The 13,349-nt window shown below is 46.2% G+C and overlaps 1 protein-coding gene across 1 annotated transcript; it reads left to right on the top strand.

Annotated features, from left to right (window-relative positions):
* Positions 1-293: 293 nt before the first annotated feature.
* On the top strand, positions 294-1,193 carry LOC129343872 (integrase/recombinase xerD homolog). The gene has a single exon (XM_055000255.1). It carries the CDS (start codon positions 294-296, stop codon positions 1,191-1,193), a length of 900 nt encoding a protein of 299 aa, XP_054856230.1.
* The last annotated feature ends 12,156 nt before the right edge of the window (positions 1,194-13,349 follow it).

Raw genomic sequence — 13,349 nt, 5'->3', positions numbered from 1 at the left:
GTGCTTCGGGACAAGCGAGTCACCTTTTGGTGTGACAACCTAGCCACGGTGAAGGTCATCAACCGGCAGTCCTCTCGCTCTGAGCGGGTCATGCGTCTTGTCCGCCGTTTCGTGTTAACTTGTCTCGCTGCTAACGTTACTTTCTCAGCCCGCCACGTTGCAGGTGTGGAGAACGGGTTGGCCGACGCACTATCTCGCTTCCAGATGGAGAGGTTCTTCGCGCTGGCTCCAGAGGCTTGTCGCACGCCCGACCCTTTCCCGGAAGACCTGTGGGCAATTGGAGGGACTCCGTAATGCAGGGAGTATTATGCTCAGTGGCCCCTTCCACCCTCCGGGCTTACTCAGCGGCCGCCGCCCGTTTTCAGGCTTTCGCCACGGGGGCGGGCACCCAGGGATCCTGGCCCGCGTCACAGGACTTGGTTTTGCAGTACCTGGCACACCTCAAGGGCCTGGGGCTTTCTCCCCGGACTATGAGGAGGGATTTGGCAGCCATTTCATTTTTCAGCAAGGCGCAGGGACTTCCCGATCCTTGCAACTGCTTCCTAGCTCGCCGGGCCCTCGAGGGCTGGGCCAGGCTGGCCCCCCCACCCCCTGACCCCCGGCGCCCCATCACCATTCCCATTTTGGAGCGGGTCCTTCAGGCACTCCCCAACCTGTGCTGGTCCGCTTTCGAGGTACAGCTTTTCCGGGCCGCTTTCCTGATCACCTTTTTTGGTGCCTTCCGCGTTAGCGAGGTGGCCTCGGGCTCCCGGTCCGACATGTCGGGTAGGGCCCTGGCTGTCTCTGACATCACCTGCTCCCCCCGCCGGGCGACCATCCGCCTGCGGCGGTCGAAGACCGACCAGCGCGGCCGGGGGGCCTCCGTCACGCTGCGGGCGGCCGCGGGCCGGCACCTGTGCCCGGTGCGGGCCATCAGGGCATACCTGGCCCTACGCCCGCCCTTCCCTGGCCCCCTCTTCGCGCCTGAGGATAAGTTGCCCCTCACCCGATACCAGTTTGCCTCCGTCTTGAGGGCATGTCTGCGCCATGCAGGTTTCCCCCCCATGCGGTTCGGCACTCACTCCTTCCGCATCGGGGCTGCCACCGTTGCCGCCGGATTGGGGCTCCCCGCCCCTGCCATCCAGTCCATTGGCCGCTGGCGTTCCAGCGCATTTCGCTCCTATATCCGCCCCCTCGGGGAGGCTCCTTACTAATGGTCTGTGTTGCTGTTGTTTCAGGCAGGGGGAAGATCGTGTGGGTGTGCGGCCACAGCATTGTCCACTGGGCTGGCCAATATGTGGCGGCCTCTGGTTGGGGTCAACATCTTGGTCTGGACGACCAGCTTCAGATCAGCTGGATGGGGGTTTGGGGCATGCTGTGGGACGCCCTCGTTCCCACGCTGACGCACCAGGCCCAGCGCCACGGCACGCCAGATGCCATCGTGATACAGCTCGGCGAGAACGACATCGGCAAGCGGGAGTGCCCGGAGCTGAAGCGGTCGCTGTGCGCTGACCTGGACCACCTGTTACGGCTCTTCCCGCGTACGGACTTCCTCTGGTCAGACCTTCTGCAGAGACGCGTTTGGCGGGGGGCGCGCTGCCCCAGGAAGGTGGATGGCATCAGGCAGAGGCTTGCCCGGGCCGTGGAGCAGTTCATCAAGGAACGGGGGGGCCTTCTTTGTCGGTCACCCGGACATTTCGCATTGCTTGGAGCCCCTTTTCCGGCCCGACGGGGTCCATCTCTCCAGCTGGGGTCATGATATCTGGTTACAGGACATCAGGGATGCCTTGCTGTCTTGGCTTCAAGATAGGAGCGTTGGCGGGGAGCCCCGTCGGGGCTCCTGTGGCGGTGGGCATCGGGGCAGATCTCATTCGGGGGGGCCAGGGCCTGCGTGCCCAGGCCCTCTAAGGGGATTCCCATAAGGGATCTTGGGGGTGAGCGATGGAAGGGCCCGCCCAGCTCGGGGGCGGCCAGGAAAGCTCACCCCCAGGTGGCAGGGGAGGCCACTCAGGGGTGTACACCCAGGTGACTCCCCCATATGCCACTCCTTGGGTCCCCCCCTCAGCATGGCTGAGGGGGGTGGGTTCCGGCTGGCAGGCGGGCCAGCCGATGCTTTCTGGGATCTGCCCCTCATGCTGCGCCAATGCTCCCATTGTTATGCTAATAAAGTTGTGGCCTGTTTTCACCCAGCACCGGTTCTGGTCTCTTCATTCCGCGCACCTTCCTCCCCACCTTAGCATAGGCAGCAATCGATGGGCCCGGACTTACCTGGGCCCGGGTTGCTGCCGGCGCGTCGGGAGGGAGGGAGGCGGCGTCGTCCATGTTGCGGGGCTCGCCCGTCCGACCAGGTTTGCAGTCTTCCCTCAGGTCCGGCTCCGCCCTATTTAACTCTGCTGCCGGCCGCGCTCCTCTTCAGTCGCCGGCAGAGGACGATCACCCACCCTCCTCTCCCTGTTTCTTTGGCTTGTTTTATGCTATTGTCACAACTTCGTTTGCGGTGGGCATCGGGGCAGATCTCATTCGGGGGGGCCAGGGCCTGCGCGCCCAGGCCCTCTAAGGGGATTCCCATAAGGGATCTTGGGGGTGAGCGATGGAAGGGCCCGCCCAGCTCGGGGGCGGCCAGGAAAGCTCACCCCCAGGTGGCAGGGGAGGCCACTCAGGGGTGTACACCCAGGTGACTCCCCCATATGCCACTCCTTGGGTCCCCCCCTCAGCATGGCTGAGGGGGGTGGGTTCCGGCTGGCAGGCGGGCCAGCCGATGCTTTCTGGGATCTGCCCCTCATGCTGCGCCAATGCTCCCATTGTTATGCTAATAAAGTTGTGGCCTGTTTTCACCCAGCACCGGTTCTGGTCTCTTCATTCCGCGCACCTTCCTCCCCACCTTAGCATAGGCAGCAACCAGAGATAGGTCTTTTTCAGAAATGGCATCTCATTTGTGGAATGCTCTTTCCCTTGAGCACCTAAAATCACTGGCACCTAAATTACTTTTTTTAGGCATCAAGTCAAAATGTTTCTGTTCACCCAGACTTCTAATGATTTTTTAAAAAAAAACAAACAAACAATTTTAGCCGGGAAAATTGGTTTCAACTATCTGTGGTCTGTTTTTGTGATCTATGTTTTTATGTCCTGGGCTTGTGCCACCGTTGCAGAGATATCTGTTGTAGCCTGTATTGTTCATGGCACCAGTTTTTGTATTTTTGTATTGCATTTAGCTTTTAAATATTGCCTTTTAAATATTCATATATGGTTTCAATGAACAATGTTTTATTTTGTTGATAGCCACCCCAAGCCTGTTTGACGGTAGGGTGGGGTATAAATTTGATAAAAAATATTATTTAATTAAATGCTGATTTGGGGCTTTTTAATGCTGGATTTTAATCCATATCATTTAATATTTTGTTTTTATTATTTTTATTATTTAAGACACCTTGGGCAGCCTCAGAGGCATAAAAATATTCTAAATATATAAATGAATGAAACTCCAAAGGCTGACTTTTCATATTGCCTCAGTTTACTTAAGAAGTACCTTTCAGTTAAAGGCAGTTCACAATGATGTTCGTCCATTGATTTCCCAACACCTAAGTCACAGTTGAATGTGTGAATCATTTTTACCAGCAAACACTGTGATGATATAAGGCCCTAGCAGTGGTCAGTCTGTGGTCTTCTGATATGGGATGACTCAATCCCTTGAGTAATTCACCACGTCATGGCATGTTGTAATGGATCAGATAACCTAAATTTAAATCCCACTTAGCTAGCATAATAGCAAAGAGTCCAGTAGCATCTTTAAGACTAATCAACTTTATTGCAGCATAAGCTTTCGAGAGCCACAACTCTCTTTGTCTGATGAAAGAAGAATGCTGTGGCTCTTGAAAGCTTATGCTACAATAAAGTTGGTTAGTCTTAAAGGTGCTACTGGACTCTGCTATTTTGCCACTACAGACTAGAGATGGGCATGAACCAAAATACAAACCAAAATTCATGATGAACCAGGCCAGTTCGTGGTTCGCAAACCAGCGGTTCGTCAGATCCCATTTCTGATGAACCACTGCGAACTTTAGGCTGGTTTGTTTGGTTTGTTTTTTGGTTCGTCGCTGCAGACAGCCTGGTGCCAATCAATCAGTTTCTTAGGCAACAGGGGATAGACTTCCTGCAGACCTTCTGCTGACCCAGAAGTGTCCTTCTGCTGACCCAGAGGTGACAATTTTCTGACCTGGATGTGACGTTTTCACGAACCAAACAAACTGGTTCTCGAACCGGGGGCAGGTTCATGAAAGTTCATGGTTTGTAAAATTTGATAAACCATGAACCACTTGGTTCATTTTTTTCTGGTTCATGCCCATCTCTACTACAAACTAACATGGCTAACTCCTCTGGATCTATGACCACTTAGCTAGAAGCATAATTGATTACTTTTGGACCAGTTGCCATTTCCTGGGTCAAAACGTGTCCCAAACATGTAATGGAGCAGTTGAGAGTTAATGTAGAGTGACATTTAGAGATGGATGAGCATGTTTGAATCTGCCTTTCAAAGGGATATCCTACTCCTCTCACTATACCTAGAAATTGTGGTTTCTGTTCTTCAAAAACACGTTAATTTTTCAGGTCTGCATTGTCTCTGGACATTGAGGACTTGATAACAGAACTCTGAAGAAATTCAGCAAAGTATAGAATGATTGCTGGGTAAGAAACATCAGAGCAACACATTTACTTCTTTCTCCAGTTAGCTGCTCTGAAGAGATGAGCTACTGCATTATGCATCTCTTGTAGCTCCTACATGAACTTTTGTCTAGACTTGGGGCAGACTGAATTACAATAGTTCAGCCCGGAGGTTAGGAAGGCAGTAACTACTGTGGCCAGGTTGTCATCTGAGAAGATTAAACAGAGACTCTTCACTTGCTGGAGATTGGAAAATTGGCTTTTGGTGGGCTTTGATGTTCCAAAGGCCAAAATGAACCCTACATCATTCCAGCATTATTCAGGGCCCCCTTGTACAATCTTCAAAGTCTTCCAATAGTGCAGGCTTCATTGAAATGAACGTGCTATCGTGGACTGAGCAGTTTTGAGAATTAGGCGGATGCACTGGTGGCGGGGCGGGGGGAAGAGGGGCAGACAACTCAGCCAAGGCCATAGAGGTCAAGGATAGCTCTTTAAAATACTTCCCTTTTTGACCTTCTTGTGATACACTTTGGTTTTCATTTTGCTGCATCCTATCAAGGCTCTATTGTTTTCCCATTTATTAGGGAGTTGGGGAAAGGAAAAATATATAGGATGGTTTGACATGATATTTTCTTACTATTATCTTGTACTTCACATACTATATTTTAAAAGTTGTATAACAGATATAGAAAGTAGGAAAAATGTCCCTGGTTCTATATAACAGAGTTCCTGTTGCAGAATCTCATATGTTATCTAGTACCAAGTAACTATATTTTACTTATTTATTATTTTTATTTATTTAAAATGTCCCTACACCACCTTTCTACTCAAGCAGGGTCCCCGAGGCAGTGAATATCAAAACATTAAAACATTTAAAACAGCCCTTAAAATAGAATGTGTGTGTGTGTGATATTTAAACAATTTTGTAAAAACATATAGACACACAACACACATAACAACACAACTAGGGAGGAGGTCTATGGGGGATATGACAAACAAAACAATTTAGTCTTCATCTGCTGGTGAAAGACATCTATACAGGGAGACAGATGGATCTACCTGGGGAATTTCAGTGCCATCACAGAGAAGGCTGTTTCTCAGGTTGGATCTGTCTAGCCTCGGTTGGTGTGCGTATCTGAAGCAGGGCGTCCAAAGTGGACTGGAATAGATGGGTGGGTTCATTTCGGAGAAGGTGATCCTTCAGGTCTGCTGTCCCCAAGATATAGGGCCTTAATGGTCGACGCAAACACCTTGAATTGAGCTCGGAAGCAAATTGGGAGTGAGTGTAGATGAGAAAAGACTGAAATTATATGCCACCCACTCCTATCAACATTCTAGCTGCAGCATTCTGTACCAAATGTAGCTTATGCACAGTCTTCAAGGACTGTCCCATGTACTCTGCATTGCAGTAATCTAGGCTAAATGTTACCAGAGCATATACCACCATGGCAAGAACTTTCCCACACTGGAGGGCCCACCAGCTGAAGTGGTGAAAGGCACCCTTGGCCACCACTGCAAGTCTGCAACCACTTATTTAGGATTGTGGACTGATTAAGGGATGACAAATTACTTAATCAATTGCCATTTGTAAACAAAATTGATTTATTTTATATCAGCTAACATACTACTAAACCATATAGCTGTTTTGAGATACTGAAGGCACTATAAAATAATTTATGATTTGATGTATTGTCGAAGGCTTTCACGGCCGGAGAACGATGGTTGTTGTGGGTTTTCCGGGCTGTATTGCCGTGGTCTTGGCATTGTAGCGAAACGTCAGGAACTACAATGCCAAGACCACGGCAATACAGCCCGGAAAACCCACAACAACCATCAATTTATGATTTAATTTTTAAAAGTAACACAATGTTAGAAGGACAATCTATAATATTTTGCATTTCATATTAGAATAGCTCACTAGGGTTATGCAGATAGATAGTAACTGACCAAAATCTAAACTGAGTAAAATCCATTGTGTGATATAGTTATTATAATTGATCAGAATTGGAAAACTAACAATATTCAACCATATTAGAAAATATTTGTACCCAGTTATTCAGATGGATCAGGACCAAACAATATCAGATGCAAGAGATCAGCAATGGAGAGGCATCCAAGATCTTTAAATGTTTTTAATGGTCTTTTAAACAAAAAGAGAGAGAGAGAAGATTTGGGGAAATAAATAATTTTACCCGTGTCATTTCCCTGAGAGCTAATACCACTTGCTCTGCTGCTACTAATCCTGGTACAGATTTTAAAAACTGAGGGCCAAGCTACACATGACGAATGGCACTTGAACAGCAAGTGGATTGAGTGGAGGGCAAGTGAACAGGGAGAAATAAACTTGCTGTTCAAGTGTCATTTGTCATTTGTAGCTTGGCCCACAGTGAACCTTCCATTCTCATGCAAAGAACACAGACGGGTGTCCATTTTATAACAAAATCAAAAAGAGTCCAGTAGCACCTTTAAGACTAACCAACTTTATTGTAACATAAGCTTTCGAGAATCACAGTTCTCTTCATCAGTTGCATCTGACGAAACTTGGGGATCTGAGGGCCAAGCTACACATGACGAATGCCACTTGAACGGCAAGTGTATTTCTCCCTGTTCACTTGCCCTCCACTCAATCCACTTGCCGTTCAAGGGTCATTCGTCATGTGTAGCTTGGCCCTGAGAGAGTTAGGCTGGACAGAAGAGGAGGGGCCTCACAGGAATCAGACAATCAAGGGATCTATATAGGGATGTTGGGAGAGACAAAGGGAGATGGGGACCAGGAACAATGTCAGTGAAAAAGGGTGGAAAGAGTGTAGGGACCATCAGCCATCTTGGAAGAAATATTAAGATTAATCTTGGAAGCAAGATTAAGAAAAACAGAGATGTTAGATCATCTGGAAAAGCACGTGCTGTCTCCTTTGTGGTAGAGGCAGGTTAGATGGAAAAACCTGACCTGTTTTGTGTCTATAGTCTCAGGCCTTATATATTTAATTTCCTTTCCTGCAGTGCGGGCTGTGCTAATGGAATGAAATTAAATTATGTGCTAGTTTCAGGGTTCAAGAAATCCCTTTCCTAATATTTCTTTGTGGCAAAAGCGAACTGTTGCCTGCAATTGTGCTGATATCTTGAAAAATTCAAAAACAAATACTGAATATTTGCTTACGGATGTGCTGGTACACAAGAGATGAGGTATTCCCCCCTCTCCTCACAAGGAGACTAGTTTGCTCTTTTTGAGGTGTTAGACATTATCTCAAGAAGACATCTGTAATATTTGTCCTTTGTTATCCCCAAAACACTGACTGGTATTTGTGACTGGAATCTGAAATAATCTCAATGAACCAAGGTGTTTGCTTTTAAGGCAAATTTCCTTGCAAAAGGGTACCCTTGCTTTACAGTTTAAGAGGTTTGCAATGCAATTCTAAACAGAATTCCCCCAGTCTAAGCCCATTGATTTTAATGGGTTCTAGTCTAAGTCTATTTTCTGTGTGGTCAAGCTTCTTCTTCTTCCAGCATCTGTTCTCTGGCTCATAAAGCAAAGGCAGGGTTGCCTTTAGCTGACCCATCTTTATGTTCTGGGACCACCTGAGGCCCCAGATGACTAGAGGAGTGCTGGAGTAACAGATCATGTTGGAAAAGTATTCACGTATACATGCTCACACACAATCCCACACACTCTGGCTGCTTCCACACACGTTGGATAATACACTTTCAATACTCTTTAGTGAACATTTGAAACTGATTTTCCATGTGTGGAGCAAAAAATCCACTTCAAAAGGATTGTGAAAGTGCATTGAAAGTGCATTATTCAACACGTGTGGAAATGGCCACCATGTATCTTTTTTCCCAGGTGTGAATAATCAGGCCATGGATATATTTTGAAGCCTTTCTCTTCAGCCTCGACTACAGGCCACCAACTCCACAAAGCTTCACTACAGTGTCAGATTCATAACCTGGTTCCATGATCTGTTGCCAGCCAGCCGGGGCAGCTACCCAGATGGCTGTCTTTCCTTCTCCGTCCTGCTCCCATGAAAGTTTGGCCAAGGGGTTGTGAATAAAAAAATGGAATACAATAAAAGAACGGATGCTCCTTATCTGAGCATCCACCCCAAGGAAACCACTTTAAAGTATCTTTAATGACTGTTGCGTATTGGACTGAGTCATACTAGTTTGTGCTGCTATGTTTTAAATATTTATATTGTATTTATAGTGGTTTTAATTGTGGAATTAATTTTAAAGTTTTATGAATGTAATCTGCCCTGAGCCTGCTGGTGCAGGAAGGGTGGAATAGAAATGGAAGATAAAAAAAAACAAACTAAAAGAGAAAGAATGGAATTCAGATATGGTGATGTAATAGAATATGACACAGATTTAACAAAAAATCCTAAGTACCCCTTCATGTTAGGCAGGCAAAAGGATATTCTTCATCTACTGATGCCCATAAAACCTAAGACAGCCTGAGTCTATGGGTCAAACTACAAGTCTGTTTTTTTAATGAGTGACTTCTGGGCTTCCAACGTTCCCTGCATCCACACAGCAGCTGCAGGGAATATCTTTTAAAAATAAAGGAGAGCCCAAACGGGCTTAGAGACTCTCTATACAACGTATATTACATGAATAGGATCACTTGATCTCCCATTGTGGATACACATGCACTGCTAGGGAGACAAAGTGCACTTGAATATAAGGCTACACAGAAAGTAAGCCACTTGAGCGTCCCCATGTAAGACGTCTTCTGTGGAGAGACTCTCAGGGCCAAGCGACAAGTGACGAATGACACTTGAACGGCAAGTGGATCGAGTGGAGGGCAAGTGAACAGGGAGAAATACACTTGCCGTTCAAGTGTCATTCCTCACTTGTCGCTTGGCCCTCAGAATGCTGTCAAACGGGGAAGCTCCTGACTTTCCCCAAGCCATTTTCCCATACAGAAACAGGGCTAGGTTGGGAAGGAATTATTTTCCCATTTTTGCTAGTCCACATGGATTATTCGGTACATATGGTGCAGCAAAAACAGGGAAAGAACTCCCACCACCACTATTGTCATGTGGGGAAATGGCTTGGGGGGAAGGGAGGAGTCCTTCTGTCTCTCACAGTGGTGTTCCCATTTGGGGTCTCCTTTATTTATTTATTTTTTAAAGCCATTGCTCAAAGTGGCTATGTGGCTACCTGAGTTGGGACTATAGAACCTGGACCCAACTCTTAAAAACATCGAGTTTGGCCCTCAGGGCCAAGCTACAAGTGACGAATGACACATGAACAGCAAGTGGATTGAGTGGAGGGCAAGTGAACAGTGAGAAATATACTTGCCGTTCAAGTGTCATTCGTCACTTGTAGCTTCGCCCTCAGTCTCTGTGGCTAATAGCCATTGATGGGCCCATCCTTCATGAATTTGCCTAAGGGCCAAGCTACAAGTGACGAATGACACTTGAACGGCAAGTGGATTGAGTGGAGGGCAAGTGAACAGGGAGAAATACACTTGCCGTTCAAGTGTCATTCGTCACTTGTAGCTTCGCCCTCAGTCTCTGTGGCTAATAGCCATTGATGGGCCCATCCTTCATGAATTTGCCTAAGGGCCAAGCTACAAGTGACGAATGACACTTGAACGGCAAGTGGATTGAGTGGAGGGCAAGTGAACAGGGAGAAATACACTTGCCGTTCAAGTGTCATTTGTCACTTGTAGCTTGGCCCTAAATGGAACACAGGGTTTTGATAACAATGACTAAGGGCCAAGCTACACATGACGAATGACACTTGAACGGCAAGTGGATTGAGTGGAGGGCAAGTGAACAGGGAGAAATACACTTGCCGTTCAAGTGTCATTCGTCACTTGTAGCTTGGCCCTAAGTTTCTCTTAAAACCAAAAAAGCTTGTGGTCATCACGACATCCTGTGACAATGAATACCACCAGTTAATTACTCTTTGGGCAAATATATATTTCGTTTTGCCTGTCCTGGATCTATCATTAATTTCATTGTGTGCCTGTGAGTTCAAGTAATTTTGAATAGCTCTATCCAGCACATGCATAATTTTATCAGCCTCTATCATGTCTCTCTTTACTCATCTTTTCATCTCACTCAAAAAGATCTTGAAAGAGAATGGAATTCCATCAATACGTTTTTCTTTTCATACCAATTCTATCAGCCACATCACTCAATTAGTAGCTTAGGAAGCTGTTCTTAATACTATGGAATCACACATCTCTCTACCTGAGTTAATTTTCTTTGACACTCAACAAGAGATAAAATAGTTTAAATTTCTTATCCATATTGCCTCTCCAGACAAGCTCAAAACAGAAGACAGAATAGGCGCCTTTACATACTTACTCACTGGTATGCCACAGCAGTTCTTACCAGTTATTCTCACTCCTGGAATAAGCAGCTTTGGCTTCTTTTTGGTGCTTTTTTGTAGGCATTAGTTGAGTTCAACTTTCAAATTAGCATTACTGGTCGCTGGTCTGATACTTACAGTTGGTCTCTCTCTCTCTCTCTCTCTCTCTCTCTCTCTCTCTCTCTCTGGCTACTTGATTTCAGTGAGAGTTTCTTTGCTTTATTTGTGATTGTAGCACATTGTCAGATAAGTCTCCAGCATATCTGCCATGGGTTAAATGCCTCCAGCATATCTGTCATGTGTCATGAGTTTCTTGCTAGAGTAATTAATATGCATCTGAGAACATGCAGAGTAAAACCTGATTTGCTGAATGGTTGGTAGCTGCTTATCTTGCAGATGTTTTGGTTATGATTTCCTGGCAGGCCTGGGACCTTGGCCTTGAAGTGACAGCAGAGACTGCACTAACAGACTGAGTAGAGCTCATCCCTTCCCTCCTCCCCTCTTTCCAGGCTCTGTGCGCCAAAATCCTAATGGATTTTCTTTTGCATTGGGCGGGGGGGACTTTGCCTTATAATTAATCTTGCTTTGCTACCTTGGGCCATTCCAGCCAATACTCCTGCCCTAGCATCTTGATACTGGTATTTTTCTTTAATAAAAACAACTTTAACTTGTACACCTGAGTGATGCAGTGAAATATTGGGGGAAATACCTGGCAAGACCTGACACACATGCACATGGTGAGAAGGACAACATTGTTACTCTCAAAGAAGGATGTCTCTGCCCTGCTGGAAACTACTAGCTTTACTCACCCTGTCATATTTCTAGATCCAGAGGAGTTAGCCATGTTAGTCTGTAGTAGCAAAATAGTAAAGAGTCCAGTAGTACCTTTAAGACTAACCAACTTTATTATAGCATAAGCTTTTGAGAGCCACAGCTCTCTTCATCTGACAATGAGAGCTGTAGCTCTCAAAAGCTTATGCTACAATAAAGTTGGTTAGTCTTAAAGGTGCTACTGGACTCTTTACTATTTTGCCATAGTTCTGTCCATCTCCCTGCAGGTGCAAGCTAAGGGCCAAGCTACACATGACGAATGACACTTGAACAGCAAGTGTATTTCTCCCTGTTCACTTGCCCTCCACTCAATCCACTTGCCGTTCAAGTGTCATTCGTCATGTGTAGCTTGGCCCTAAGCCTCTCTCATAACTCTGCCTGGCTGCCTAGTGGTATAAAATGCAAAGCACAACCACTCTGTAGTACCGCATGCCTTTCTGGGGTTCCAAATACCCCCTGTGCTGCCCCTGAAATGTGATCTTCCTTGAGGTGCCAAAAACCAGATTTACTACTGTCAATACCCTTCTTATTAAAGGAAGGTAAAGCAGCAAGTCGAACATGCTCCAATTGTAGAACGAATGTAAGAAATCCTTCTGGTTCAATCAGATTAACAGTGCAATCTTAAACAGAATTATACCCTTCTTAGTCCATGGAAGTTAATGGGCTAAGAAGGGTGTAACACTATCTGGGATTTCATTGTTAAGGAGAAGTGAAAATCATTCCGGAGGGAAATTCCATAACTATAAAGGATCAGGGTAAATCCAATGGAGCAGGGAAACCCTCCCAATTCCCTTACAATGGTCAACTACCCAGAAGCCTTCAGAAGCATCTGTTGTCTATGGCCCTAACGGGCAGAGCATATGCTCATGTATATAATGAGAAACTCTCTCTCTTTTTGTCATATGCCTTCTAGCATTGTGTCATGCATTAGTTACTAGTAAAAAAATGGGGGTGGGAAAAGCCAAGTTCATCAGATTGGAAGCATCAGAAAGAAAGAGTAAAAACCTAATTCTCCAGTTGCTCAGTGCTCATCACTAAAAAGCAACTGGCAGGGAGAAAGAACAGAAAAAGATGAGAAAAAATTGATACTTGTGCAAATAGAACTGTGCAGTTACTGCATAGTCTTTGCTATGATCTCTTGCCAGGACCAGCTGATTTCTACGAAATGGAGGATGAGAGAGACTGACAGCTGTGCCCTGCATGGAAATTGCCAAACGACAGCACGTCTTGCCTGGTTGCCATGTGGCTGTAGGCCAAGCGAGCTATCAATGACACATATAATGAGACACTGACAGAACAAGCAGGTATCACAGATCCAAAGGAGTGTGGAAAGAAGGCAGAAACGGCCTTGTGCTCATATGAACAACCTGGTGTAATGCTGTGAAAAAGGCTAAGGAACAAAAAAGGGAGGATTACAGCTATGTGATGGCAAAACATGGAGTGGGGTAAGGGTGAGGAGCAGGGTTGCCCACCAACAAGTCCCATTGCCCCCTGCAACTTGTAGTGGCATCAGGAGGGTTTAAAAAAAAAAAAAGCTATGTCACTGATGTCACTATGTCACT

This window comes from Eublepharis macularius, chromosome 16, assembly GCF_028583425.1.
Source record: "Eublepharis macularius isolate TG4126 chromosome 16, MPM_Emac_v1.0, whole genome shotgun sequence".
Lineage (NCBI taxonomy): Eukaryota > Metazoa > Chordata > Lepidosauria > Squamata > Eublepharidae > Eublepharis > Eublepharis macularius.
The sequence above is the reverse complement of the archived record's forward strand: the minus strand, read 5'-3'. Positions and strand labels throughout refer to the sequence as shown.

Coding starts and splice junctions, on each gene's coding strand:
- LOC129343872 (XM_055000255.1), top strand. CDS start 294: ATGCAGGGAGTATTATGCTCAGTGGCCCCTTCCACCCTCCGGGCTTAC.